The 26,070-nt window shown below is 50.6% G+C and overlaps 1 protein-coding gene across 1 annotated transcript in view; it reads right to left on the bottom strand.

The window, feature by feature from the left end:
* Window positions 1-26,070, bottom strand: part of CSMD1 (CUB and Sushi multiple domains 1) — a 1,293,618-nt gene that overhangs the window by 295,078 nt on the left and 972,470 nt on the right. Inside the window, exons 9-10 of the mRNA XM_039877340.1 lie at window positions 19,867-19,991; window positions 9,999-10,120 (exon numbers count right to left, since the gene is read on the bottom strand). Coding sequence (XP_039733274.1) covers window positions 9,999-10,120; window positions 19,867-19,991 — 247 coding nt within the window. The remainder of the gene's footprint in view (window positions 1-9,998; window positions 10,121-19,866; window positions 19,992-26,070) is intronic.

Raw genomic sequence — 26,070 nt, 5'->3', positions numbered from 1 at the left:
TTGGAGAAGCTGTGTTGCCGTGGGTACAGGCGGTGCCCATCACGGTCACCCTCACGGGAGGCTTTGCCGCTCTTGTTTAAAAACAAAGTCCCAATGCTGTCACGACACGGTGTCCTCTTCTGTTGCGATAAGCTGTTGGACAATGCTCCCAAAAGGATTAACTTTGCAAAAGAAAGACGTGTTTAAGGTGTTTGAGGACGGTGTGGAACGCCAGACAAAGCGCGTCGTACAGGTGAAAACGGGCAGCAGAAACGAGTGTTTGCTGTCGCTTTCATCCATGAACCCGCTGGACGGGTGTCTGCAGCCTCCTGGACAGAATAATCTGACATTACTGAATTTAAAGGGCCAACTGGAAGGTTGGTTGGAAAAACCGCGCTGCAAAATAAAATCCCGAAACGGCTCCGTGCTGCTTGCGTTTAGCGGGAGAAAGAAATAAGAAACGACCCCGGTGTTTTTAAAACCTCCTGGGAGACGGGCCGAGCAAGGCTGTGACCGGCACGTGCTGGTCTCGGGCGTGGGCGGCCGCAGGGCACATGGAGGGAACACGGACGCCGGGCTGGCCAGCGGGGGCTGGCTCTGCGGCCGGGGTCCGGAAACGAGGTGAGACTCTGGAAGGTTCCCCAGTCAGAGCCGTGAGCCGGTTCTAGTGCAGTCTCAAGATGTGACCAGGGGTGGCCAAGGAAGGGCGCCGCCCGGAGGCTCCCCCTGCCCGGTGGGGGGCACGGCTCTGGGAGGCAGGGGGGGGTGGCGGCAATGAGGGTGCCCAGGGTTAAGTGTGAACCTGAGCTCCGGCTGGAAATTCCCCACCTGAAGGAACTTAGTAAAATCCTGCTTCGCTGAAGGTTTTACATAATTGTGGCTCATTTTCTTTAATCCTACATCAAGATAATCTTGTTTTACATATCAATTTAAAATATATATCTACGTATATCCACACCTGCTTCTGATCACTTTTAATTCAAATGTGAGTTTTTCAAGTACGTGCCAATCATAAATCAAATTTTCTCTTCATTTTCCATCATTTAATTATTTATATGTATGTGCACGTGTAGATAGATATACACATACATAAATGCATATACGTGTGTATGTATATTTGTAAGACACGCAACTTTGGTGTCCAACATTTTCCCATGAAGTACACAAAGTTGAGCGTTTTAACTCACTGCATCCGCAGGGCCAGCCAGTCAGATGCGATGTTACAGCTGCTGGATGGGTCCTGTTCTCCCAGCGTTAAAGGGGAGGGTGTTGAAACTGGCGATTTTGACTGAGTACAACGTGCGTGGCTAAGCAGCCTGTGCCCTGGGCGTTTTACAACCCGTGCCGTTGCTACAGAGTCCTCACGGCGCCCAGCAGCTCCCGACACGGACGACTCAGAGTCGCGACCGCCCCAGATGAATTTTGCAAACATGAAATGATTAACTACGAACTCTGCTGTTTGTCATGTCGGAGGTCAGAAGCGATCCTGTGAGATGATCCCAAACCACCGCAGATTCCCTACTGCAAACACGGACACTCGCATCATGTCACTGACTTTGGGGATCCACAGAAGCAGCCGGGAGGCGCTGGGTGTGGCCGGCCGGCAGGAGCCACAGGACAGCGGCTCAGCCGGGCGCCTTCAAGAGCCGACCTGGGTGGCCGACATTCCGCCTCCGCCTGTGAAGCACAGCTGTGCCTGCTCTGACCATGGAGATCGCGGAGGGGTGACGTCTGTGTCTCCCCTGTCCCCTCCACTGCCAGGGGCCTGCTGGTGACAGCTGTCAGCACCTCTCACACCTCTGCGGAAGCCGCAGGCACAATTACCAGGTCATTAGCGCAGGCTTTCAAAGCCACGGGCACAGCACCGCTGGCGGACGGGACAGACGGGGGACGGGGTGGACGGGGCGGATGAGACGGATGGGGTGGACCACAGAATGCACGCCCGGTCGTTACAGTCTGCACGCAGATGGGAGCTCCGGGTGACAGGCGCGTCGAAAACGCCAAACAGCCGAACGAAGCAGCCACGTGGGGCCGCGAACGGCTCACGAGGTGTGGACCAGGACCGGAGATGGACAGCGGCAAAGGTGCCCTCTGTGTTTCACGCAACAGACGTTCCTGAGAAAGCAATGTTTCCTTTACCTGGAAACATATTAGTACAATAGATTTGGCCATTTTAACATGTAGATTTGCAGGATCGGTGACATGCTAACAGCTAGGTGCATTTAAAAAAACCCATTTAATTATGGCACCCCTTTCCGCTGCCTCCTCGGCGATCTGAAATGACAGGCGCGTGGTCGTGGCCACGGCGCCGATGCCGACGCAGTGTTCGGTGCCGGCCGCGCTCCACGCCGTTGGCCGTGCGAGGGTCTAGGAGCTCAGAGACGGTGGAGGTGCGGGCTCCCCCGCTGCAGGGCATCTCAGGAACATTCCGTTCACATCGAATGAGAATCCGAAGATGTACTGTTATGTTTTGTATCATCAACGTGTTTCAAAGACTCAAAAATACGACACAGTGTTTAATTTCAGCGCTGGCCAAGTCACGGATTGCTCCCCGGGCTCCGATGCTGTGTGGGGCGTTTCCTCCTTTGGGGGGATCCGCCCCTTCCTCCCGCCTTCGGCTGACATGCTCGAAAGCGGAGGTTATCTTTGCAGTTCCGAATAAAACAGCTTCCTCTGCCTTCCTTGTGGATCCTCTGCCCATTTAGAGTGTGACCTGCCTTTCGCGGAGTCCGCATCCTTGTTCGTAAAAACGGGAGAACAGATGTCAGAAGGAAAAGAGCGGTTACCTCCGGGTGGCCGGGCTGAAACACGTTTTACAGTTTTCTTTCTTTTACAAAGGTCTACACACCCTCGGTCCGTGATTTCTCGATGCTGCTTCTCCGTCAGGACACGGCCGCCTGGGGCTCGACGGCGCCCTTCTGAGCCGGGCGGTTGGCCGGTTTTGCCGGCGCCTCCGCGGTCACCGTTTGTCCCGTCACGGTACTCTGCCCGCTACTGACCGATTAGTCATCTCCGGTACGCTGACTCCATTGTGTGGTGTGTATGTGTGCATGCACGGAACACGCGTGTGCACGTGTGTGCAATTCACGTGTGAGCTTAAAATGCCAGCAAACAAGACGTGGACCTTCTTCTATTCTATTCTGCGATTCTGCGTACCCAGAAGAGGCGGTGAAAGAGGCAAGCCTTGTCTAACAAGTCAGGAATCGGAGCATCACCAGCAGATCGACTTAGCAGAAAGGACAGAAGGCAGATGCCGGTCAGGGCCCGGAGCGGACGCCGGGGAGGGTGAGCGCAGAGACGTGAGGAAGGGCGGTCACAGCGGCCCGATGCGACTCGCGGAGAAAGTTGCACGCATGAAGCGGTGACCGTGGCGGACGCTGCCGGTCACAGGGCTGGCGCGGGAAGGCGAGCGAATTGGAGAGCTGACGAGGACGAGCTCAGAAATCGATAACCTCTGATCGATGCGGACGGCCGAGAAGCCTGCTGGGCGTAGCGTGCGGGGTCCACGCTGGCCAGGGCCTGACTCACGCCGGCGCGTCCACTGCCACATGAGAAGCGAGCCTGGGCCGCTGAGCGCACCCCAAGGCTTCGGGGCTGGAAGGGGCCATGACGGGGCCGAGGGGGGTGCTTAGGCCGTGTTCCAACAGCCCTGCGACTAGCTTCTGCTTCTGCGGCGTCTGCGGGGCGCCTGAGGGCTCACGATGTCTACTCAACTATTTACCTTCCGTTTTGAAACATCTTCAGCTATTATAGATAATATTTAGTTCTACCTTAACTTTAAAATAATTTGAATACAGATGAAAGCCTTTTCTGAATCTGTGTGCCTGTGACTTAAAATTATGGAAAAACTCCACTGAATAGTTTAAAAAGTTAATGCTTCTTCCCTAAAAAGAAATCTGATAAGCAGTTGTATTGTCTTATAAGCGTTGCATTTAAAGCAACAGTTCTGATTTTTCTTTAGGTATCGAGAGGTGTTTGCTAGAGGCATAACGTAAATGCGTAAATCGTTGTGACTACCTACCCCTTAAATAGCTCCCCAAACCACTTTTTTCTCTCCGATCCTGATGCCTTTGTCTTGATTTAGGCTCCGGTCACCTTTGCAACCAGCCCGCAGCCCTGCGCCCCGGGCTTCCGCGCCCTGACGCTGAGACACACACCACAAGCCGTTGCCGTCCTCAGCACCCCACGCTGGCACCGTTTCCATCAGCATAAACGGGAAACTTCCCCTGTCCTTCAGGGTCCTGTGTGTATATTTTTTAATCCACTCAACGACAGTACGAACGAGGAGGCGGGGCAGGAGCACGACACGTGGCAGCCGATGTCCCAGGTGCTCCGGGGAAGCGCAGTCGGCGCCATGAGGAGAGACAGCAGCAACGAGCTCCTGGGCGCTGGGCGTCAACCGCACGGCTGGGGAGAGGCACGGAGGGGGCCGACTCCCTCGAGTCCAGCGCTGGAGGCCCCTGTGCTCTCCTCTGTAGGTGCTCGGCCAACGGAGCAGGTGGCCTTTGTCACCTTGGGGCAGATCCTGCCCATCTGCAGGGGCCGCCCCGCTACCCTTGCTCCTGAAGGACTGGAGGGGTCGCCGGAAATGCCCACGCGGCCTCCCTGCTCTGGCGTCAGCTCTGGTTCCCAACTCAGGACCCAGCAACACCCCCCCAGCAATGTGCAAGGCTATGACGGTGCAGGGGCTACGCACGCTCTGTCCTCACCCCGCTCCCCGCTGAGCCCCTCGCCGCTCCCAGGACCAGGCTCCTCCCTGAAACCCCCACGCCCTGGCCCTGGTGTCCAGGGACGCTGTCCCCTCCGTGCGGAGGGCATGCTCCGACACTCCTCGGCTCATCCACGCAGGGGCAGCATATTTCCCAGCGTGTCCAGGCCTCGATCACGCCGATTCCATGTGCCAGCACACACGTGTTGTGGGGACAGGTGATGCTTTCGAGGGGTGGACAGGTAGGAGGTGGCCGCAGCATCGTATGTCTCTGAGTATGCGCTTATCCCGTTTTAAACTAGCTTGAGACCTGCACTCTACGGAATGCACGAGGGCGGATGGAGAGGCACGTGCAGGTGTTTACGAGGGTTATCTAGGTGCTGATAGTCGCTTGCCCAATGAAACAATTTTATTAAGTTTTGAGCATTTATTTATTTAAAAGTATGTTACCTTCTGAATGTTCCTATGTTGCAAATTCCGCACCCCGACGTGAAGGGGTCAGGAGCGGGGCCTCTGGGCGGCGATTAGGGCCGGAGCCTGGAGCCCCACGAGGGCCTTCGTGCTCTCACATAGGGGACCCCGGAGCGCCCCGAGCCCTCCGTCAAGTGAGCACGGAGAGAAGGCTGTCTACAGCCAGGAGGGGCTCTCCCCAGTGCCCTGGCTCGTGGCACCCCGATCTCAGACTCCCGGCTTCTGGAAGGCCGAGGAAGACACCCCTGCTGTGTCTAAGGCCCCCGGTCTGTGATATCGTGTTACAGGAGGGACTAGGACGAAATTCAAGTGTTCAAATCATTTAAATCTTCAGAATTTAGCGCCAGCTACAATACTCTCTGAGGAGCTCTAATTAAAATTAGGGATTAAAATCATATCGCCACAGAATGAATCTGAAACAGACGCACACACACGGCCATATACAAAAGGAGTCCAGAGAACACTGTTGTCCACGACGTGTCCAATTTTCTTAACAGAAACCCCAGGGACAAACCTCGAGAGCGTTTGCTTGTAATTCCCGTAACCTGTAGCTCGCCGCCTTCGGTCACTTCCTTAGGAACAGGAACGCAGAATCCATTAAGAGTTTTAGCTGAGAAAAGATGGGTTGCTGACGGCGTCTAGGATGAAATACGTCAGCAAGTATCTTCCTGCTGTGGTCATTTTTATTGGCTCCCCCGTGGCAGGAGCAACGGTACCCGTGGATCTGGAAGTCTGCTTCTCCGCGAGCCCAGATGATCTCGAGGAGCCGTCCTCTTTGACCTTTCTGCCTATGAAGCGGGTTCTCCTTATATGATATTAATGTGCACATCGTTCTATAACATATATCAAGATAATCTATTCATATAATATGTCTTATATATTAAGAATAATATATATGTAAATGAATGGATTTCAAGTATTCCTTTTCACTTGGCATTTCGCAATATTATAAATTAGAACATGCATTCCTCAGAAACGCTGAGCTTCCTACAGGAATTATTCTGCGTGAGCAATTTGACGTTGACAGTTGGCATACACAGCCACTTGCCACTTGGTTATATGACAGCTGGAGCAGAAATAAGACCAGGAAAGAGTATGGATCATCATGAGAGGGTTGATCTTTCAACCAAAGAGCACTTTAATAACCGCTCCTCAGTTAACTTTGGAGATGGGATTTGCTTTCCGGTCTCTTTTTAAGTTTGCGAAGCAAGTCAAACGTGTGAACGGAGGTGTGGGGACACTTCCCATCCAGAATTCTCCGCTACTCCTTCCAGCAAGAGTCACTGTCTCGGGACCTGAGGCGGCTGTTCTTTGCTCCCAAGCTCACCGTGTCACAAACCTCCATCGCCAGGACCTTAATCGAGAAAGCCCCTCATTTGGAATGTCTCCCAAAGAGTCAAATGAGACCTAATTGCACCTAATGGTGAAGACTGCTGCTTAATTTGGATGGTAATTCCGCTTAACTGAGATGCCTTCAGGTGTCTAAGTGGTGTCCCAGGAAGGGCGATGGCAGTGCGGGTGTCAGCCCGGAATGCCTCGTTGCGTCTCCGAAGATTTCACCCAAACGAAGCAGGCAGAGAAGTTCCTGGAGCAGCACAAGGTTCAAGAAATTTAACTTGTTCCTTGCTGAGTGCTCGGCATCCACAGCATTTGCATGGAATCTCTACAGACATCTATGCAAATGTGGACGGATGCTGGAGAGAAAAGTTTTTCTCTCCAAAACGAGAGAAGAGAAATGCGTAAACCCGACCTGCTGGCGCCCATTGCCTGGCCCCGCCCGTTACGCGAAATAACGTGACGCTTCTCTGGAAACTCTGGGCCCTTAGTCCGCTCTCATTTCACAGCTGGGTCAAGTTTAAAAATCAACGTCAAAATGTCAAAGAACACACTTCGCGAGCTTTAACTAGTTTTAGCCCACTGGCCTCTGGTGAAAGGGGAGAGTAACGGGATCTGAAACACATGACGAGCAAAAGGTGAATCTGGTGGTAACTGAAAACCGTCTTTGACGTGTGCTTGTCCGTATGGGGTGGACGTCTCGGTTGCTCCTGCCCACCAGCTCTGCCTCTGGTTTCCAGCTGCTTCTTTCCTCGGGCTCCTGGAGGGGTGGACCGGGGACATTTTACGCAATTGGAACGAAAAGGAAGTTGTCTGTGGACATTCTAGAATATTTCTTCTACTAATTTTGATCTTCTCTTTCTAAGAAAGAGAGCCTCATTTCATTGAACTGACTGTGTCGCGTCCGTTTTGTGACCTGAGGATGACATTATCGTGGCCCGGAACAGGGGAACAGAAAGGGATGGCCGTCACGGGAACCCTTGACAACGCCACTGGGCTCCTGAATTAAACCCGCGACGCCCCTGGCCCCGCCCCTGTTACGCGAAATAACGTGACGCTTCTCTGGAAACTCTGGGCCCTTAGTCCGCTCTCCGATTAACTGCGGTCCCAACTACCCACCGACACGCTGAATAACCTAGTGTTCCATGCCCTGTGGCAGTAGCCACGGGACGGCTGCCAAAGGAAATAACTCTTCTTACGTGAGGGGCCACCTGTGCCATGAAAGGAACAGCCGTGTGTTGATCCCGCAGAGGAGAAAGGCGGCTGTGCCGTCTCAGACTAGGGGGCTGCTCCCCCGGAGTCTCAGCCTCCGCTCTCCCAAGTAAAGGTTTAGACAAACGAACACCGGCTTCCTTTATTGACATAGATAGTTCAATTATTCCAACCTGCATAGGAAAGGAAATTCAGATATGTAGACATATCTTTAGCATAAGAAAACATGATTATCCAAAACCAATCTGGATTTAAATACTTTTCGAAAATCCTGGAAGGGTGGTAATCGGATTCTCTGAAGCTCCAGCTTGAAGCCATCGCTTTCCCCGTGAAAACACCGTGGGTTCACGTCCACGCCACAGAGAGGAGCTACCTGAAAACTCTGTGGCACTTAGCACTGCGGGGTCACCGTCACGTGTCCCGGCAGAGGGCCTGTCCACCTTCCCGCGGACCCCGAGAGGCAAACGATGCCGCGGGCACAATGCTCTTCACTCTATCTGGTGTCTCTGCGTGACGTCGTGCAGACCCCAGGGTTCAGCAGCCAACTACACACTCGAGACTTCCAGACTGACCCCCCCCACCCCGGTTACATCCACCTGGATACAGCAGGCAGCTCTCCCATTGTGCCTAAAACTGAACTCATGATCTCTTCCCATAAAAACCGCGCGCTGAGGTCGCTTCCCTGGGTGGAGGCAGGGGCGATCCGTAACCTACTGTTCACAGCTGGAACAATCTGGAGAGTGAAGGGCGTGACCGGAAGCACACAAGGACCGCAGCTGCGTGCCCGGACTCCCCAGGGGGATGGAGCACCTGCCCCTTCGGGGGAGGACTTCCCCACCCACCCCAAAGCCATTCTTGACGCCCCCTCTCCATCCTCACTCAAGGTATCTGCAGCCAAAGCCACGTGGGGCACAGTGTCAAAGCAAGACTCAAACGTGCCTGCCGGTCCCTCCCCCCGCTCCCGGGCTGGACACTCATTCTTATTCGGACCCCCACGGAAATGGATGCAACTTACTTGTAATGAATTCAACACCGAATGTGTCCCCAAAACAAAGAAACCCAATTGTGTTCGTACTTTCTCTCTAAAGTTCATTAGGACTTTTCCAAATTTCAGTTCCTATGACTGAACTTGCTGGGAGCCAAACGGAGCATATGGAGTTTTTGAAAGTGTGCAAATGCGGGACAAAATAAAAAGCATTCTCTCCAAACTGGTAACATGCTACCTATGCTTAACACAGATCTAAACGAAACTCTTCTGTCGATGGACAGACTAACAAGAGGGCTTGGTAAACAGTTGCTAAGTGATAAGTAACTGACAGTCTACTTGTCTCACGCCCGTCTGTGTCACTGCTGGTAACGACAGCCTACGACAGACACTCCGGTTCCCCTTGCTCAGGCTCGTGCATCCACTTACGCCGTCTTCACAGCCACCCTCAAAATTAGATACTATTACTATATATTTCACAGATAAAGAGCCTGAGGCCCAGTACTACAGAGCTGGTACCTCCGGGGCTGAGCGCGGAGCCTAGCAAATAGCGGGCCTCCGCAACAATTCCAATCTATCCATCACTGAAAGGCACATAGGAAACGCAGATGGCTTGGATTAGTAGAACTGATGTCCCAAGGTGCACAGATAAGGACAATAGGGTGTGTGGAGCCTTTTGTGGTAGCAAAGCCAGCGAGTCGGAGGAAAGCTCAGAGACAAGCACTGTGTGGTCTCACGTGTGACGTCTAAGAAGAAAGGCTGAGCTCATAGAGAGAGTAGGGGGGCTGTCACCAGGGTAGGGGGCGGAGGCAGTGGGTGACGGGGATCCCGAGGTACACAGGTCTGGGGGAGGGGGTGTGCAGCCTGCTGACTGTGGTGAACGCTGCCACGTCCGTACTGCAGAGCTGCTAAGCGTAGACGTTAAAAATCCTCGTCACAAGAGAAAAATGTGCACCTATGTGACGTTAACTGCATTTGACATAATCATCTCACCACGTACACACGTGTCCGTATCACGCGGCGCATCTTAAACTGATACGTGTGACACGCCGGCTGCATCTGAGCAGAACCGGAAGGAGGGGGACGCCAGCCCAGGACGGGCGGCCGGTGGCCCCACGGAGGCGTGTGACACGCCGGCTGCATCTGAGCAGAACCGGAAGGACGGGGACTCCAGCCCAGGATGGGCGGCAGGTGGCCCCACGGAGGATGCTCACGCTGCAGCCGGCGCCGGCCCGCGCTGTGACCCGCGGGGACAGACGCCCCGGCAGCGCGCGCCCGTGCACGGCGCGGCGGGAACGGAGCCCTTACCTTGTCGGGGTCCGAGGTGGTGATGACCCACACGCAGTGCGCGTTGTCCTCGTACTGAACCGGGTAGTTCGGGGAGGTGATGGTGCCGCTGGGCCCGCGCAGATTCGATCCACACGTCCGAGCTAGAAACACAGAGACGTCGTCACTGGCTACCATGACCCTCGGCGCGGAGGGGACGCAGCACGCACGGGGACCCCGAGTCGGCTCCTGCCGGTTACGATACACAGTGGCTCCCGGCTCCAGCTGGCCAGCGAGTGCTGCTCAGCCTCCCGGGCCCCGGTCCGCTGACTGCGAGGTGAAACCCGAAATCGTTATGACACTACATCCGACCTGACCCATGCCGGCCCCGGGGACGATGTCACATCACTTTAGCACACTCCGAGTTTCTGTCTCGGAGTCCGCGTTCGCCTTCGTTTGCACTTGGATGCAGGGAGACCGAACCTCAGCACTGCGACCCAGGAGGCCAGAGCCGATGCCCCAACCGGCCCCCACGCGTGGGACCTTGAGGAAGCACGTCCTGCCCCACAGCCCGTCCTTCCCCCTCTGAATGGGAGGGGGGCACACGTGACCTCCAGTCCCTTTCACGCTTTCCATTCTATTCTACAACGAACGGTGCCAACTTCCTCCAACGGTGGCGTGTCACGCACACGGGCCAGGACCCTGATCACAGGCCTCTTCTTCCTTCTGTCGGCTGAGCACCCACTGCGGATTCAGCCACGAAGCCCAATGCATCAGAGGTCTGAGCTACAAGGGCCTGTCTGCGGGGAGGAGTCGGGAGAAGCCAGGCAGTAGGGCTGTCCCTAAGTGTCCCCAGGAAAGGACATCTCCACCCCAGGTCCATCTGTATGGCCACAGGAAACGTAGATGATGCCTGTTCCTAACACTTCCTTACTCCGCTGCGAGCGGTCACCCATTTCCACGCCGTGAGTTCCTTGACCTTGAGAACGGCTTCCTTCCCTTACCTATCCGTGTATCTCCAGCACCATATCTGAGGTCTTAGTTTTGACGTATAAAAATGTGACAAGATCACTTTAGACTCCTTTTCGGTTGCTTGATACTCACTATGAAAGTATTAGCTAAAACTTAATCCACCATACACTGATTAATTACAATATATAACAATCAGCTCTTAACATATTAGCATTTACTTTCCAAACAAACATTTCTTAAACAGAGATGGATAAAAGATGATCTGGTTTTTAAAACCCAGTAGGCGCGGCATCGCTCCAAACTGCCACTGCCTACACTCTAATATCAACGCTGGGAACCGGAGCATCTTAGAAGAAAAGTTTTCATCAATGAAATCTGAGTCCCAGTACCTTTCTGGTACATGTGCATACTTCGTTACATTTTATACTCAGGAGCTGATATTAAACAATGTAGTTTTAATCAATATTCTTTGACTTAATTTTGAACTAATATTATCAGAGTGCCATTCTTAGTATTTCGAATTTTGAAAAAAAAATACATCTGAAGAATTTGTGCAGTCAGGAACCAATTTGTTACATTCCCACTGAGAATTGGTACTCATCCCATCATTAGCCCCAGCTGTCACTCTGCTGGAAAGTTCACCAAATCTGACACTCTGTCAATGGCCATGTGTCCCAGCTGTCGGCTTTGAAGCCTGACCTCCAACTCGATTTATTGAAATTGGTTTCCAGCTCTCTATGAAATCCATCTTTCCCATTGCTTGAGGGGATATTTTCCGTGATTATATTAGTTAGGGAGATAACTACGAGTAAAATATTTATAGGAAAGCAGCACATTTTCGACATTTCCTGCATACATAGCACTGTTTCACATAGAACAAGTAGTGAACTTAGTCCTTCTCAGAGAGTCTCGCCTGGCTGTCAGATTCATTCATACCATAACTGTTCTTTTTTCCTTATAATTATTTCTTTGTAATACACTTTCAATTAAAATATTTAACTCCTTTTACCGACACTTTTAATCAAGCTGTCAAAATAATCAGCTGAAGTAAAATATGTGAACTATGCAGGGCGGGATTTTTTTCCTGTTTCGTTTACCTGTATAACTTCAATAATTAGGACAATTTGGGCATTTGATAGTTTGCCCCATAAATACTTGTCGTCACTTCTGAATCGGTGTAACAACCTTAAACAACATGATCTAATATGACCTATAAGTATGTAGTTCTAAGCCCCCCTCTTAGGAAATTGTTCACTCGGTCTTTGCCCTTCTAAATCATCCCCGCCCTCATCATCTCCTTCCTCACCCTCCGAGGACACTCCCATCGCCATAGCGACAGCGGCTCATCGGTGCCCCTTTCCCACTGTCCACAGGCAGTTCTCGGATTTCCATTCACAGCGACTCCAAGTCCAGTCGCTGACGAGGAACAGCAGTCCGCGGAGTCACCACGGTCTCCGTGCGCTCCGACCAGGCCCCGCGTGGCAGTGAGGAGCCAGATGCCCGTCCCCCTCGGCCTGCTGCAGGGCGGCCTGGCTGCCTTGCTTCCCCTGCTGTCCCGTGGTTGTGGGGCAGGGCGGGTCCCGCTGAACTGCGAACTCTCTGGACTTCACAGTGCAGACGAGGGAAGCCACAGTGCGTCCTTGGCCACGCCCACTACCCACCTCCCCCTCAGTTCAAGCCCCTGAGGGTTAATTTTTTCGTGTCCCCTATATATTAAGTTTCTTTTAAAAATCAACATTTGGGGAGAAGAGCTAGAGAAGAGCCCAGCACGGCCTGGGACGCAGGCCCGAGAGCCCCACTACACGCAGCGGGGTGGGGGTGGCCCGGTAGGTGCTGTGCCCCGTGTTCCTGCCCCCCGAGGATGCTGAAGGGGCGGCCAGTCTGGGAGACAGCAGGAAAGCAGGGCGCTGAGGGGGTCGGGGTGACGCACGCAGCCCGAGGTGACACCGCTGGTGTCAGCGTGTCTGCGGGCCACACCTGTGTTGCCTGGCTGGCTGTTTCTGTGCCGTGATTAAATGTGAACGCATGTTCTGGGGGTTCAGAGAACAGCGCTGCTGTGGGTTCTGAGTCAGGATCCATCCCCTCTTCTGTCCTTCTCTGCTCAGGGCCTCTGCTGGACCCCCGCCTAGGGAGGGACTGTGTAGATGCTCAGCCTCCGGTGCAAACCGGTTTCCTCAAGGACTGAGCAATTTCACGGCCCTTGGATTTGGAGGGACTGCCTCCCCAACAGTCCTGTACCAAACATGTATTCAGTTAGTCAAGGGTTTAATTGGCAAACATAAGTAACTACAATATACTAGTGCCAATCGAGTGTTTATAGCAATACTTAAATATATTCCCATTATTGAAATGAATAGGCGCACGTTTATACATATGATAGCTGAGTAACCCTTTCCACTCCCACCAAGCTTCTCCCTTTCCAAGACCCTTTTGGAAGTAAATGACACCTCCTATGAAGTAATGCGCACGCAAGGGCTTGCTCTGCTTAACGACTGGCCTTTGGGGGCAGCGGGGACCTAACGGATGGCTAGCATGGCCCACGTGACTGGGTTCTGACTCCGTACGCTGAGATCTCACTTACTTCTGACATGACTTTTGGAAAAAGTGAGAATTCAGAAAATGATAACGAGGAGAATTCGCTGACTCCGAGGCCGAGATGCGCCATTTCTCCCTCCAATCAAGGGCACAAAACACATCTGTTTCACATAATTCGTCCTCTGGACTGTGGAGTAAGAATTTATCTATTTATGCAAATTCAGTTCCAGGAATCCTTATTCTTCTCTAGTAACTACTCAAATACATTAAAGAGAGGAGTATTCTAATAGGCTGAATTTATAGGATATCAGAACTCACGGCAGAAGCTTTTTTCCTAAGAAAATTAATCATCGTATCGCACATTCTACTGCTTGCATGTTTTCAGTAAAAAGTATTTTTATCGACCACAGAGTCTACGTCTATATCCACACTGTCAAACGCGACGGAGAATGTGTGTCGTGGAGGTTAAGAGCTGGCTTTTCTTAATCCCACCTGGGTCCCAGGCCGGGCTGATGGAGTTACTAGATGTCTAGTTGTAAATGAGGGCGCCGTGAGCCTCTCGGGTGATGGATCAGCGTAATAACTACAACTTCCACGACGATCGTGTGAGAGCCGAAGGAAGGATTGAGGGCGGAGCATGGAGCACGTCGCCCAAGGCCCCACAGCACGTGCGCCGTGGGGACGTCAGTGCCACGCGGACAGTCGGCACTGTTAGCTGAGCCCGAGGACACGGCAGAGGGAGCACGGAACGAAGCCCCTCGCCTTCGTCAGGCGCGCGACAAACAAGCACGTGGACATCTAATGTCGGGAGGCCCTGGCTTTCCGGAGCGGGGGCTGAGGAGCGTCTGGGAGCCTTGCTCCCGGAGACGTGGTCACGGCAGGACGCGGGGGGACATGGCCGCTGCCGAAAGGCGTGGAGGGGACAGCCGCGTGGAGATCGGGGGACCGTGCTCCGGGTGACAGGGAAACAGATTCAAGGGAGGAAGTGAGAGACTTTCTCGGCATGTTCTAGGAACACAGCCCCAAATTCTCACTAGTTTTCAGGTCATCTTATGTCCGTCGGATTTGAGAGTAACATAAAAATACAAAGCTTTTTTAGTTCCAATAACTCGATAAAAAAAAAAATAAAGAGAAAGATGTGTTTTTCTCCCAAGTGACTCGAGGTAAAAATCAGAAAACCTGAGGGGTCTAGAAGCAACAACAGATTTTTTCCCCCAAATTCACTGGAATTAAAATAAAACGTCAAAGTGTACGTTTCCTTAAATCTGTGATTATAGCTACCTGACAAAATAATCAGTACAGAAAACATGATTTAAAATTGGCTCCAGACTCGAATCTGGTAGAATAAGGGGTCGGCTTTCAGGCTTCAGTCGATGCCAGTGTCCATTTCATGACGGGTCTTTTTGCTACTATTTAAAATGTTGTTTCTGCAAAGACAGAGAACGTGGGTTGCAAGAATAAGCTATAAAAGTCTCAGAAAATGACAAATGAAGAAGGGTCATTCCTAGCTAGCCTAATGTGGAACCCCGAGGCAGTGACGACTTCGCTCTGTGACCCCCGGCGGCCCAGCCTGCCTCCCACTTAGCCAGCTACGATCACACGTGACCCTTAACTTTTCTCATGCGCCCTTGCGATGCACTGGGCAACGAGAAATGTCAGCTCTGCACATCGCAGTGTACTAGCATTGAAGGAAGCTCCACACGTAAATCTCCCCTAAACTCTGACGGCACGAAATGCCAGCTGGAAGATTCACTTAAAAAAAAAAAAAATAACTGTATCCTCTTCTTTTTTGTTTGGCTATTTTAAAAATCTACTGCCAGTTAAAGATACTTAAATAATTTTAAATGGCTCATAATATTTTATCCTGTGAAAATTATAGCTGTTTTCACATCCCTAAGTGAAGTAGGCATAATTTCAAACGAATTCACTTGGATAATTACTGGGCTGTGACGACCATTCATCCGTGCAGTAACAGGAAGGAAGGGTACTGTCCCCTGTCCTCAGAGTTAATTAGCTAATGTAAGCACCAGCTACCAAGTGCTTGCATCCGGATATGCGAGGTCATTCTGACTCGCTGCCGCTCATCAGGCGACTTCATCAGACGTTCCTCGGGAGGAGCCCAGCAGAAGAGTTAGAGACCCTTCGTGAATGGAGGGATCTGAAGTCTCCTGAGCTTCAGCCCTTCCTGAATCAAGGGATCTGAAGTCTCCTCTAGGACAGCACACACCGGAGGCATCTCCGTGCGTCTGACAGGCGGGGGACTTCAGACCAGCTGTCAGAGCGATCGACAGAAAGGCCGCTGACTCCCACGACCGCACGGAGCGCACGGTGAGCCCGGAGGCCCGCACCTGTGGCGCCTGTCGCTAAACAAGTAACTATTCCTAGATTCTGTTCTGTGTGGCACTTGACATACTGTTCAGCTTCATGTCAAGATGTCCCCCTATAACGAATCTATCGTGTTAGAGAAACAGTTGCCAAACTTCACTTAAAAACACTTGTTTGGATCCCTGATGAATGAACCGGTCATTAAAACAAGTAGGGACAGTGTTCGAAGGTGAAGGTGGGAACGGTGCCAGACTCAGGGTCCCTAACGCTGCCCACGCCCATCGGGAAACCGAAGAATGTCCCGCCGTGAGGGCAGCCACCGGGAAAGCAGGGCGCGACTGCCCGAGCTGACGCCTTCCCTCGCACGTACGGGGCGTCGATGACTTGCCGCAGTCAGGAGGAAAGTGGGGTTCGGGGGCTGAGCTAGATACTCGGGGTCCCGCTGTCCCTGGAGGCATCGCACACCACGGCCGCTCAGCGCTTCGGTGTGGCTGCTCGGAGCTGAATTCCCTGCAAATGTGAAGTGGACACTGAGCTTCCAAGATGCTTATGTGTGTGGGGGCGGGGGAAGGGGGAGGGGAGATAAAACGCAACCTGTATATCGACTATGTAAGTTACAATGAGAGGATTTTTGGAATTTGGGGCTAAATCAATGTTCCTGAAATGAACTTCACCTGTTTTTTACTTTTTTAATCTAGCTACTAGATATTTTTAAATTACACGTGTGATTTTGCTCCGTCTTTCTGGTGGAGAGCTCTGATGGGACCAGCCCACACGGCCACCAACACACTGGACACTGGTCTGTGGGAGCAGCTGACGGGTCACCGTACGTGGGGTCACCGCGGGGTGCACAGGACTCTCGTGCAGACCGGGGGCGGGGAGGACAGGCTGCCCTCCCGTGAGAGCCATGCGCCCGGGAGGCGGGCTCGGGTGCTGGGGTGCGGGCAGCTCCTCGTCTCAGCCGGGTCCGTGCAGAGGCGGCTTCTCCAGGCCGCGTGTAGGGCTTTGTGTGCACAGCATTCTACTTTTTTTTTTCATCTTTATCGCTTAAAACTAAAATCCTTCCCTGACACGAAACTGCCAAGGGACACAAGAGACGGCCCAACCACGGCCTGACGCGTTCGCCCGCTTCGTTGCAGATGGCACAGATAATAAATAAGTAAGCAAATCAATCAATCGATCAGTCGATCAATAGGGCGTTTATGCAATGATTCATTCTCTCTCTCCTTCTTACAGAAGTGTGTCCCCTCGGCTGAGTGGTCAAAGGCTTCGGAGATGGCCATTTTCTCTTAATATATATTCTTCTCGTCTCTTTTTCCTCCATGGAAATAAAAACTGTTTGTTGTGTATTTGTCCAGAATCAAACATATATTTCTAAGTCTCACCAGGTAAAAGTTAAGTGACTGGATTCTGGCCAACGGGACTGAGCAGAAACGCATGCGAGGTGCTCGGGAGACGCCCCCTGAGATGCAACAACTCTCAACTTCCCCCACCTGCGACCTGGGCGTGGATTCCACCTTGGACCACGAAGGTGCGGGGCTGGCCGCAGGATGCCTGCGTGAGTCCTGAGGAAATTCTCGTCACCAAGACCGAGCTGCCATCCAGTCCCGTGCTCTCTGCCCCCGAACTAGTTTATGGGAGAGAAACCCATTTCCATTTGGTTTACGCTTCTCTCGGGTTTAGACTTTTGTTTATCACCTGATTCTAAAGAGCGAATCTCAAATTCTTCTACTGAGGAGATTCAGGACTTTTTAATTTTTTTGTCTAATGTTGTACTAGTTCAGATATATCTATATCTATATCATCTATATCTGTATCTATATCTATATCATCTATATCTATATCTATATCTATATCTATATCTATATCTATATCTATATCTATATCTATATCTATATCTATATCTATATCTATCTATATCTATATCTATATCTATCTATATATATCTATCTATGCTTTCACGAGAGCGGATGGTGTCTGGGGCACTATAAGAAACGATGTTTTAAAAACCTACTATATATCTATATTTATATAGACACCGTCCGCTCTCGTGAAAGCGTACAGATTTGATACACATGTCCTCTATGAAAACACTTTCTTAAGGACTGTTTTCAGTTATCACTGCTCATTATTTCAGAAAGTTAAAAGTGATCTACTGAACGAGGGCCAGAGGACCACCCCGTGCAGATGAAAGCGCCCCCGGTGTGAGGACCCACCAGCCGGGGAGGGAGGAGCAGGTGAGTCAGGCGAGCACTCTGCTTCTGGACGTGGAGGACAGAGGTGAGCGGTGATGTCACATTCACAGGACACCAGCCCGAACAAGCCGCGCCGCGGGCGGAGGACCTGAGGGAGCTTCCCTCCTCTCAGATGTGACTGGGTAGGACTCAGGAGTCTATGAGAGCAGGACACTGAGAGGCGCCTAATCCTAAGGGTGGCGGCGAGCTGAGCAGGGCGGAGGGGACCCCCAGACCCTAACCTGGACGGAGCGGCTGTGCGCTCAGCACCGAGGGTCTGACTCTGCGTCCGGTGGCACCACGGGGGCGGGATGCCGACACGGTGTTTCCATCTGACCTGAGACTCAGGGCAAAAACCGGCAAAGCCATGGCATAAAAAATAGGAATCAAATAATACCCTACACACAGATTTCCTTTACGTTACTCTGAAGTATCAATTTGAAACAGATGTGTATTGACTAGTTTTGTCTGGTTTGGGCTTTTAAAATAATGACATATTTCTGGTGTAAAAGAGAGAGAAAAAAATAAAAGCATAAAAGCACGATCTTTTCCTCAGGGGAAGCACGCTACCCGCCCCTGAGTCCTCATTTGTAACTGGGAGCACTGTGCATCACCGCCACTTGGTGGGAACGTGAATTTTGTACGGTTCCTTTGAAAACCTAATAATGTCGCTTTTTAGTATTACACAATATACAAAGTAGTCTCGTGACAGAAAAGAGCAGGACACAGCCATTCACATTTTCTTGACCGGGGATTAGTGCTTGTCCAGGAAGGACCTCCGTTTCACAGGACACGGCCACCTGCAGCCAGATCCCTCCCACCCCACGCCGCCCGCAGGCGTGCCCGGATGCTACATGGCTGTGTTTTCTACACGTAAAAAGCCACCAGTGGTTAGAGGTAAGGGGTACCGTAGAGTAAATGTGCAATACTGGACTTTTACTTTGGATAAAGCTAGCAATGTATTTGGTAACTACTTCATTTTATAACGAATAACTGACATTGTTTAAAATAAAACTTGATAAATCCATTTGCCCGAAAAAGACTAGAAGGATAAGATAGTCTTATATATAAAACTTGCCTTTTGATTCCTCGATCAACTTAGTGCTACTTTTTTCTCCCCTCGAAACCGACAATTTGCTCAAATTATTTTATGGCCGAAATGCAAAACAAAACAAAAACAAAGTTCTAATTTTTACTTTGAATTTGATTACGTTTTCGTATTGAAACTGCCAACGGTTCTTGCCAGGCTCACCGTGGCCTCTGTAAGTCTGGCAGACTGTTCACCTACTTCACAGAAGTGACAACTCGATAGCTTGACCTCTTTAAAGAAGAAGAGGGTGGTGACATGTTGTGTTCTGCTAAAATTATCGGAGATCAGTTTAAGAGAATTTACCACTGACACGGTGACCTGAGATCACGCTGACAAACTCCCTTTGTCACCGATATCACCACCCCGGCAGTGACTCCGGTGTCCCCGACTAGGATCGTTCTGGATCAGCAGGGAGCTGGCGTGTAACGTGCTCTCAGACGTGTGCAGGCTGTGTGCACACACGGAGACGGACGACTGCCCAGTTACGCTGAGAATGAGTGTGAGTTGGAGGATGAGATCTGGTCGTATCTTTCCTGAAATTTAGAACCGTGAGTAACCCTGGACACGTCAGCCTCCCAACAAACATCGAGCAACCAATCTCTCTTATCCGTCATCGCTACGAAAACACGCAGCACTACCGAGTTTCACTGTCTAGCCTCAGTGTTGGTGCGTGAATCCCAGCGCATACGCAGAGAAGCGTGCCCACCCGACGACGGCCAGAATCTGGGTGATGCCCGCCTCGCGCCCTCCTCACCTCGGCAAATCGGCCGATGGTCGCTCCACGCAGCCAGTGTCCCCGTGACTCTCTGACAGGTGATGCTTTTGGATCCCTGGAGCACGTAATTGTCCTCACAGGAGAACTGCACGTTTGCACCAACCCTGAATAATTACAAAACAGAAAACAGCCCCAGTTATTCACAGAAGACGTCTTTAACAAAAGCACCGCGCTGCTGTTGTGTGACGGCATCAGTCGGGAGCAAACGTGAAGCTGCCCCGTAGAGATCGCTCACGGGGACAGCCGGGTGAGGCGAAGCGGGGTACGGTCCCAGGCCGGGGCGCCGACCTGTTCTGCCAACTTCGTGGCTAAATAAATATGTGAACCTTAACGTGTCTTCTCTGAAACAGAGACAATAACAAAGGTGGCCTGTGTGTGGTGGCTTAAGCGAGAAGATATCATTCCACGTGAGTAAATGTTTTACAGAAACAGGCTGAAAAAGACCAGGTTAAAAAAAGGCTCGGTACAAGAAAAGCAAGAACTGCCTGGTTCCCCTTCCGCCAGGGACCCCGATAGTCAGATGAGGTGCATTAAATCCGAGGGCTGGCGGGCCTGTCGCTCCGAGAGGGAATCCGACGTGTCTTCCACCTGACAACCCTGCGGCTGACGCCGATGAACACGGGCATGAAGAAACGCAGAGTCGCCCCCATCAGGGAGAAAGTTAATAGCAAATGGGGGACATTCACGGATGCTTTTCTTTCCTGGTTATTGAGACATTCTCTACAATATCAGAGTGACTGTCATCCAGGTAGCATTACACAGACGCTCCCCACACGTCCGTACAACACTTTCTCTAGGGAAGGTCGTGGATATCTCTAAAATTCGTCAAATCGGGGTCAGAGCGATTGGAAGCCTTCTGGAGTAAACCACACTGAGCGCGCTCCGTTTCTAGAGGGGCCTCTCGGCTTCCTGAAGCGTAAGCCGTGCGAACCGCCTGGACCGCTCGGGCGTGTCAAGTGCGCGGTGGCCCGAACCTCCCGCTCTGCGAAGCCTCCCACCGAGTGTCGCCGGCAGGGGCGCCGCACGGCAGGAATCCTGCGAGGCACTTCGCTTGGCGCCTGATGCCCATTATTTTTGAAAGTGAAAAATGTACAAACCAGAACGTCGACACCATTGCCATTGTCAGTCGTTACAGTGATTTAAGGCAGCTACAGTTTTTAGACATCTCCCTTCATAATTTCTTTCCTGCTCATGTGTCTTTGCTTAAACCCCCAGAACTACATTAAATACATAAAATAAATATATATATTTTAGTTTGAAAACAACTCTTATCTGTCCGTATTCTCTATTCCAACCTTTAGTTCGTTCCATTTACCTAAATTTCAGTTTTCACATTTTCCATCGTCCTTTTAGTTCATTTTTATTGAATGCACAGCATGTGCCACACTCTATTCTGGGCACCAAAGGTATAGAAGCTAAAAAGACAAAGTCCCACGTCATGGAGATAACAGTCTATTCAAGGGAGGAACAAATGCACAGGAGGCACATCAAGCACGAAGAAAGCCGAAGAGTGTCGTCAGCGCCATTCAGAAGGTAAACCAGAAGGTACAATTCATGATGGCTGAGGGAGAGCTGGCATGGAGAGTCTGCCTTTTATATGGCCCTCTGGAACGGAGATGCTCATACACAATTTCCGGATGCGGTCAAACGTAAAGACAGACCAGTGGAGTCACCACCCCCTTCGGCGACCCTACGCTTCGGGGGCGGGCGCCCCCATACGCCAGAACCTCTGTCTCCTTCACGTGTGGCTTCCCACACGTGCAGTCGAGTTCCCTTGGATGTGCTCAGCGAAGTGTAGGAAAGTACTAGAACCTGAATCTTATCACCGCTATTTGATAACTCGACTTCATTTCTGACTATGAAATATATATTCATCACCCCAAATATTGAAAAATATGGCCAGAGTTGTGTTTTGGAAGCTATGACAGGGTCCAATAATAGAATCGTAGTCAACTACATCAGGAAAAATAGGCACAAAACTATTTTTAAAGCAGTAATATCATCGCGAGCATACTTTGCTTTCCATGTTCCAATAATTGTATCGCTTCTGATTTTATTACTTTATAATTTAAATTTTTTAAAAAATCTTTAAAACCTTACTAGTAAAAGTGCTTACTTCAACTGTAGGCTGGAAAACAGAGCCGCTCACAGGGGAGATCACCCCAACAGCTCACAGGGGAGATCACCCCAACAGCTCACAGGGGAGATCACCCCAACAGCAGAGCGAGAGGTGGGCCCCGCATTGCGATGAACCAGGCTGAGGTCGAAAAAACGCGTAATGACTCGATTTCCAATTTATTATTTTAATCTTTTGCTTTGGTTTTACCTAGCAGATAAATCAGTTCAATTTAAAATCCATGCACACTTTCAACTTCAAACGAATAAAAAACTAAATTTTCATTTATGATTTAATTTTACGATTACTATATTTGAAGTTACATGTATAACATGAGGAAATGTAATTTGGTTTTCTGAAAAGTACTCAGAAGAAAATTTCGGGAACAAAGGAAACTATTAATACCTTCCCACTGGCAAGTAAATTTAGAAAACCTTAGATGAATTATGTTGCGCAATTTTGACGATTGGTAGTAGTTGGAAACTGTAAGAAATGAGAGAAAACTGACTTTACGTAAGATCAACATATATTGTATATAGATGATCAATATCCAAATGGTAAAATTTAAGTTAAACGTTTAAAACAACATACTTTTGTGCTTTAAATAGAGTAGAATAGAGAAAATCACATTTTTTTTCTGCTCCTTCAATGCTTAGTACTTCTGAAAAGCTCTTCATTCCCCTGTGAATTCTATAGACATTTCGTTTTTCACTGTCTACTAGACTTTACCTACACAGTTTGAAGAACCTTTCTAAGTGAATGAACTATTTCTTAATATGGTTTCGTTCTAAAATGAACTATTTCTAAATACCGTTTTCCTAGATAATGACTCTCTGTGCATTCATTGAAGGCTGGCACTATAACTTATTTCTCGAGAAGAAAAAGAAACGCTGGCATTGCTTAGATTAAAGTAGAATCCCAGATAACGTGCGGGGTGTTTTAGCTGTGATGTCCAACTATCCGCTAATGAGCAGAGGTCACACCGACGGCCGGACAGAGAAACCCTCATGTTCCTGCAGCCGACACTGGTCGACGCCTTTCGAGTCTAACGAAGCAGCCAACTTCCCCATTCCCCACTCAGCGCTGTCAAAATGGTCACCGATGGAGTGGTAAGAAGACAGACAGATAAGCTGCATCTTTGTTTTAAAAAAATATCCAGTTCAAACATCACACTTAAAGATTCATAAATGCAAAAGGAATCCAAATGATTTTGAGGCACCGCATGTGGGCATTTAAACATTCTGCGTCTCCAGCAAAGAGAAAAAATACATTATACTGTTTTCACTCTAAAGTAACTGAAAACACAAAAATCAGAACAGATAACTGTTCTTTAGATTTAAGCTCAAGCCAGCACTTGCCATATTTGTCCTTTTAAAATAAGCACAAATGAAATGTGGAAATTTTATCTGGAACCAAACTTTATCAAAGATTTAGATTTTTTGCTTAAATGAGCTATTTTCTTGAGACCAAGGGACACATAGCAGGATAATATATAAAGTGTTATAGGATATGTGTATCTATGTGTATGTATTTTTGTGTGTACGCGTGTGCATGTGAGTACCTGTGCATGCATGTATGTATGTGTATGTGTATATGTGTATGCTGTGTATATGTGTTGGTACGTATATGTGTATGTGTGTACATCGCATATATGTATACATGTGCATGTGCATATACCTGTCCGTGTATGCATATGTGTATCTGTGTATATGTTTATGTGTGTGTATATATATGTACGTGTGCATGTGTATTTGTGTGTGCATGTGAGTGTATGTGTGAGTGTGCATGTGTGCGAGCATGTGTATGTGTCTCTGTGCATGAATGTGTGTATATGTGTGCATGTGCATGTGCATGTGTATGTGTATCTCTGTATGTGTGCATAATATGTGCATGCATGCACATGTGCAAGCATTGTGGTCTCTGTGTGAACATGTGTGTGCACACACGTGCATATGTGTATCTCTGTATGTGTGTATGTGCATGTGTGCACATGTGTGAGCATGTGTGCGAGCGTGTGCAGGCATGGGTATGCACACCTGTGTTTTACCGACCCCCCGAGGATCCTGGGTCTGGCAGGGCACAAGTTAAAGACGCAGCCTTCCGTATTCGAAGCGCCGCCCGTCAGCCCTGAAACATTTTCCCAGGCATCCCATCGTTCCCGCCATACAGAGCAAGCGCGAAGTCACGCACACCGTGGGCCGGGGTGCTGGCAGCGGTGGGGATGCAGGGACCAGGGTGCCCGGGCAGACAGGGCGCCCCCGGGACAAGCGCACACTCACGCTCGTGGCCCAGCTACGACCGCACGGCGCAGGCTCCATGTCCTCGGCTGCCGCCTCTGCAGAGTGGCAGAGGGTGAGCCTTGGATGGAGAAGGCCCCGCCCCTGGGCCGTGCGGCGACACAGCTGGTCCTCCTGAAGGGCCCACGGCCCTGGACGCTGGCTGCCGTGACCGACGGGGAAGAAGCCACACCCCTGGGACACGCGCCCTCGGCAGGACCAGGTGTCCACCCGCCGGAGGCTTGGGGACGATCCTGGCGGGGATCAGAGGGGCACAGGTGAGGTGGAGAGTCAAGCCCTGCCGGCCTGTCCTTAACCCTGGCTTCCAACATCACCCGCAAAGGGAGAAGCGACGACTGACTTTAAACCCAATTTTCTGACCCGGACCAAATGGAGATCTTAACACAGAAATTAATGACGGTCCCAATGTGAACAAAATTACAGTTTGCACATCTGAATTCACGGGGCTCACATGCACATTTCAGCTCACTTTGCAAATGTTATTACCGTTCTCATTACGTTCAGGTGTCTCTCGCGCGGTCGCTGTCTCTGCTTCTCCCCGTCCCCCCTCCTCCCTTCCTTTTTTGTCTGTTCCCCTCTTTCTCCCTCTTACTTTTTTTAATCATTAAAACAATATTTACCTCCCCTAAAAAAATTAAATAGGTAGTTTCTGGAGAAAGGTGCTAAACGTTTCCTGAAAACTGTAGTCAGAGGAATTTGGAGCTATCTTTTTCTTACTTTAGGAAACAGAAATGACATTTGCTCCGAGAAAAGGAACGAGAGAAGAAACTGTCCGGAGCCCTCCAACGTGCCTTGACTTCCCCGCTCCGCTCACAGAATGTGCCGGGGCCTGCGACGGTGCCTGATGCTCGGCAAGCGCACGTCGAGAGGGTGATAACGAAAAGCCACTCGCTCGAGGCTACGTCAACGCGTGGGGAAAACCCGACTGAGAAGCAAAGCCAGCAAGGACACCCGGGGCCCTTCACCTTGTCCCCGGCCTTCGCGACACCTGCACGGGTCCGGGTCCGGCAGCTGTCAGCGTCCAGCCTTCTGTGCACCGGGCGCCTCGCGCATCGTGGGGATGGCCTGAGGGGGAGCCGTAAGTTCAAGGTGCACACGGCCGTGACCGGATGGATACCTGTCTGGTTGTGAAATGATTTCCACGGTAAGAACGGTGAACGCATCACCACTTCGCAGTGACCTTATTTTTGGGGTGACAACTTTTGAGACCTACTCTCTCAGCAGCTTTCGTGTGCCCACCACCACGCTGCGTGTGCACCCTCACGACCTGCTTCCTTTTGCTAATGAACTTATTTTTGTTATCTGATGGGAAGAAAGCAGGCTGCTTAGGTGAGTAACCTCTTAACAGCAGCGACAATGGCGCCTACACTTCCCTCCTTGTTACGAGGACGAGAGGCAATGTGGGGGGCCGGCTGGAAAGAGCAGGGCTCGGTCCCCAGCGCAGGACTGACAGGAAATGCGGGACGGACACCTTCTTTGGGAAAAATAGATTCCTGAAAATTCACGAGTAAATCGAAATTCTGCGTGTCAAACCGACATTGATCGCTGTCTAATGATATGTAAATATAAATGCATTCCTCACGTAAAAGAAATAAATGATTTAACAGGTATTTACTGATCACTCCCTGGGGACCGAGGAGGACACTTGGTGCTGAGAACGAATAATCAATGAAACCGAGTCTGCCCCTCGTGGAGGTCGCGCTCCCGTGGGGGACACGGATGACGCACATGCGTCACACGTGTTAAGTTCCGGTCATAGCGACACACGTA

This window comes from Pteropus medius, unplaced genomic scaffold (assembly GCF_902729225.1).
Source record: "Pteropus medius unplaced genomic scaffold, Ma_sr-lr_union100, whole genome shotgun sequence".
Taxonomy (NCBI): domain Eukaryota; kingdom Metazoa; phylum Chordata; class Mammalia; order Chiroptera; family Pteropodidae; genus Pteropus; species Pteropus medius.
Note: the sequence above shows the minus strand (reverse complement) of the source record. Positions and strands in the feature narration are given on the sequence as shown.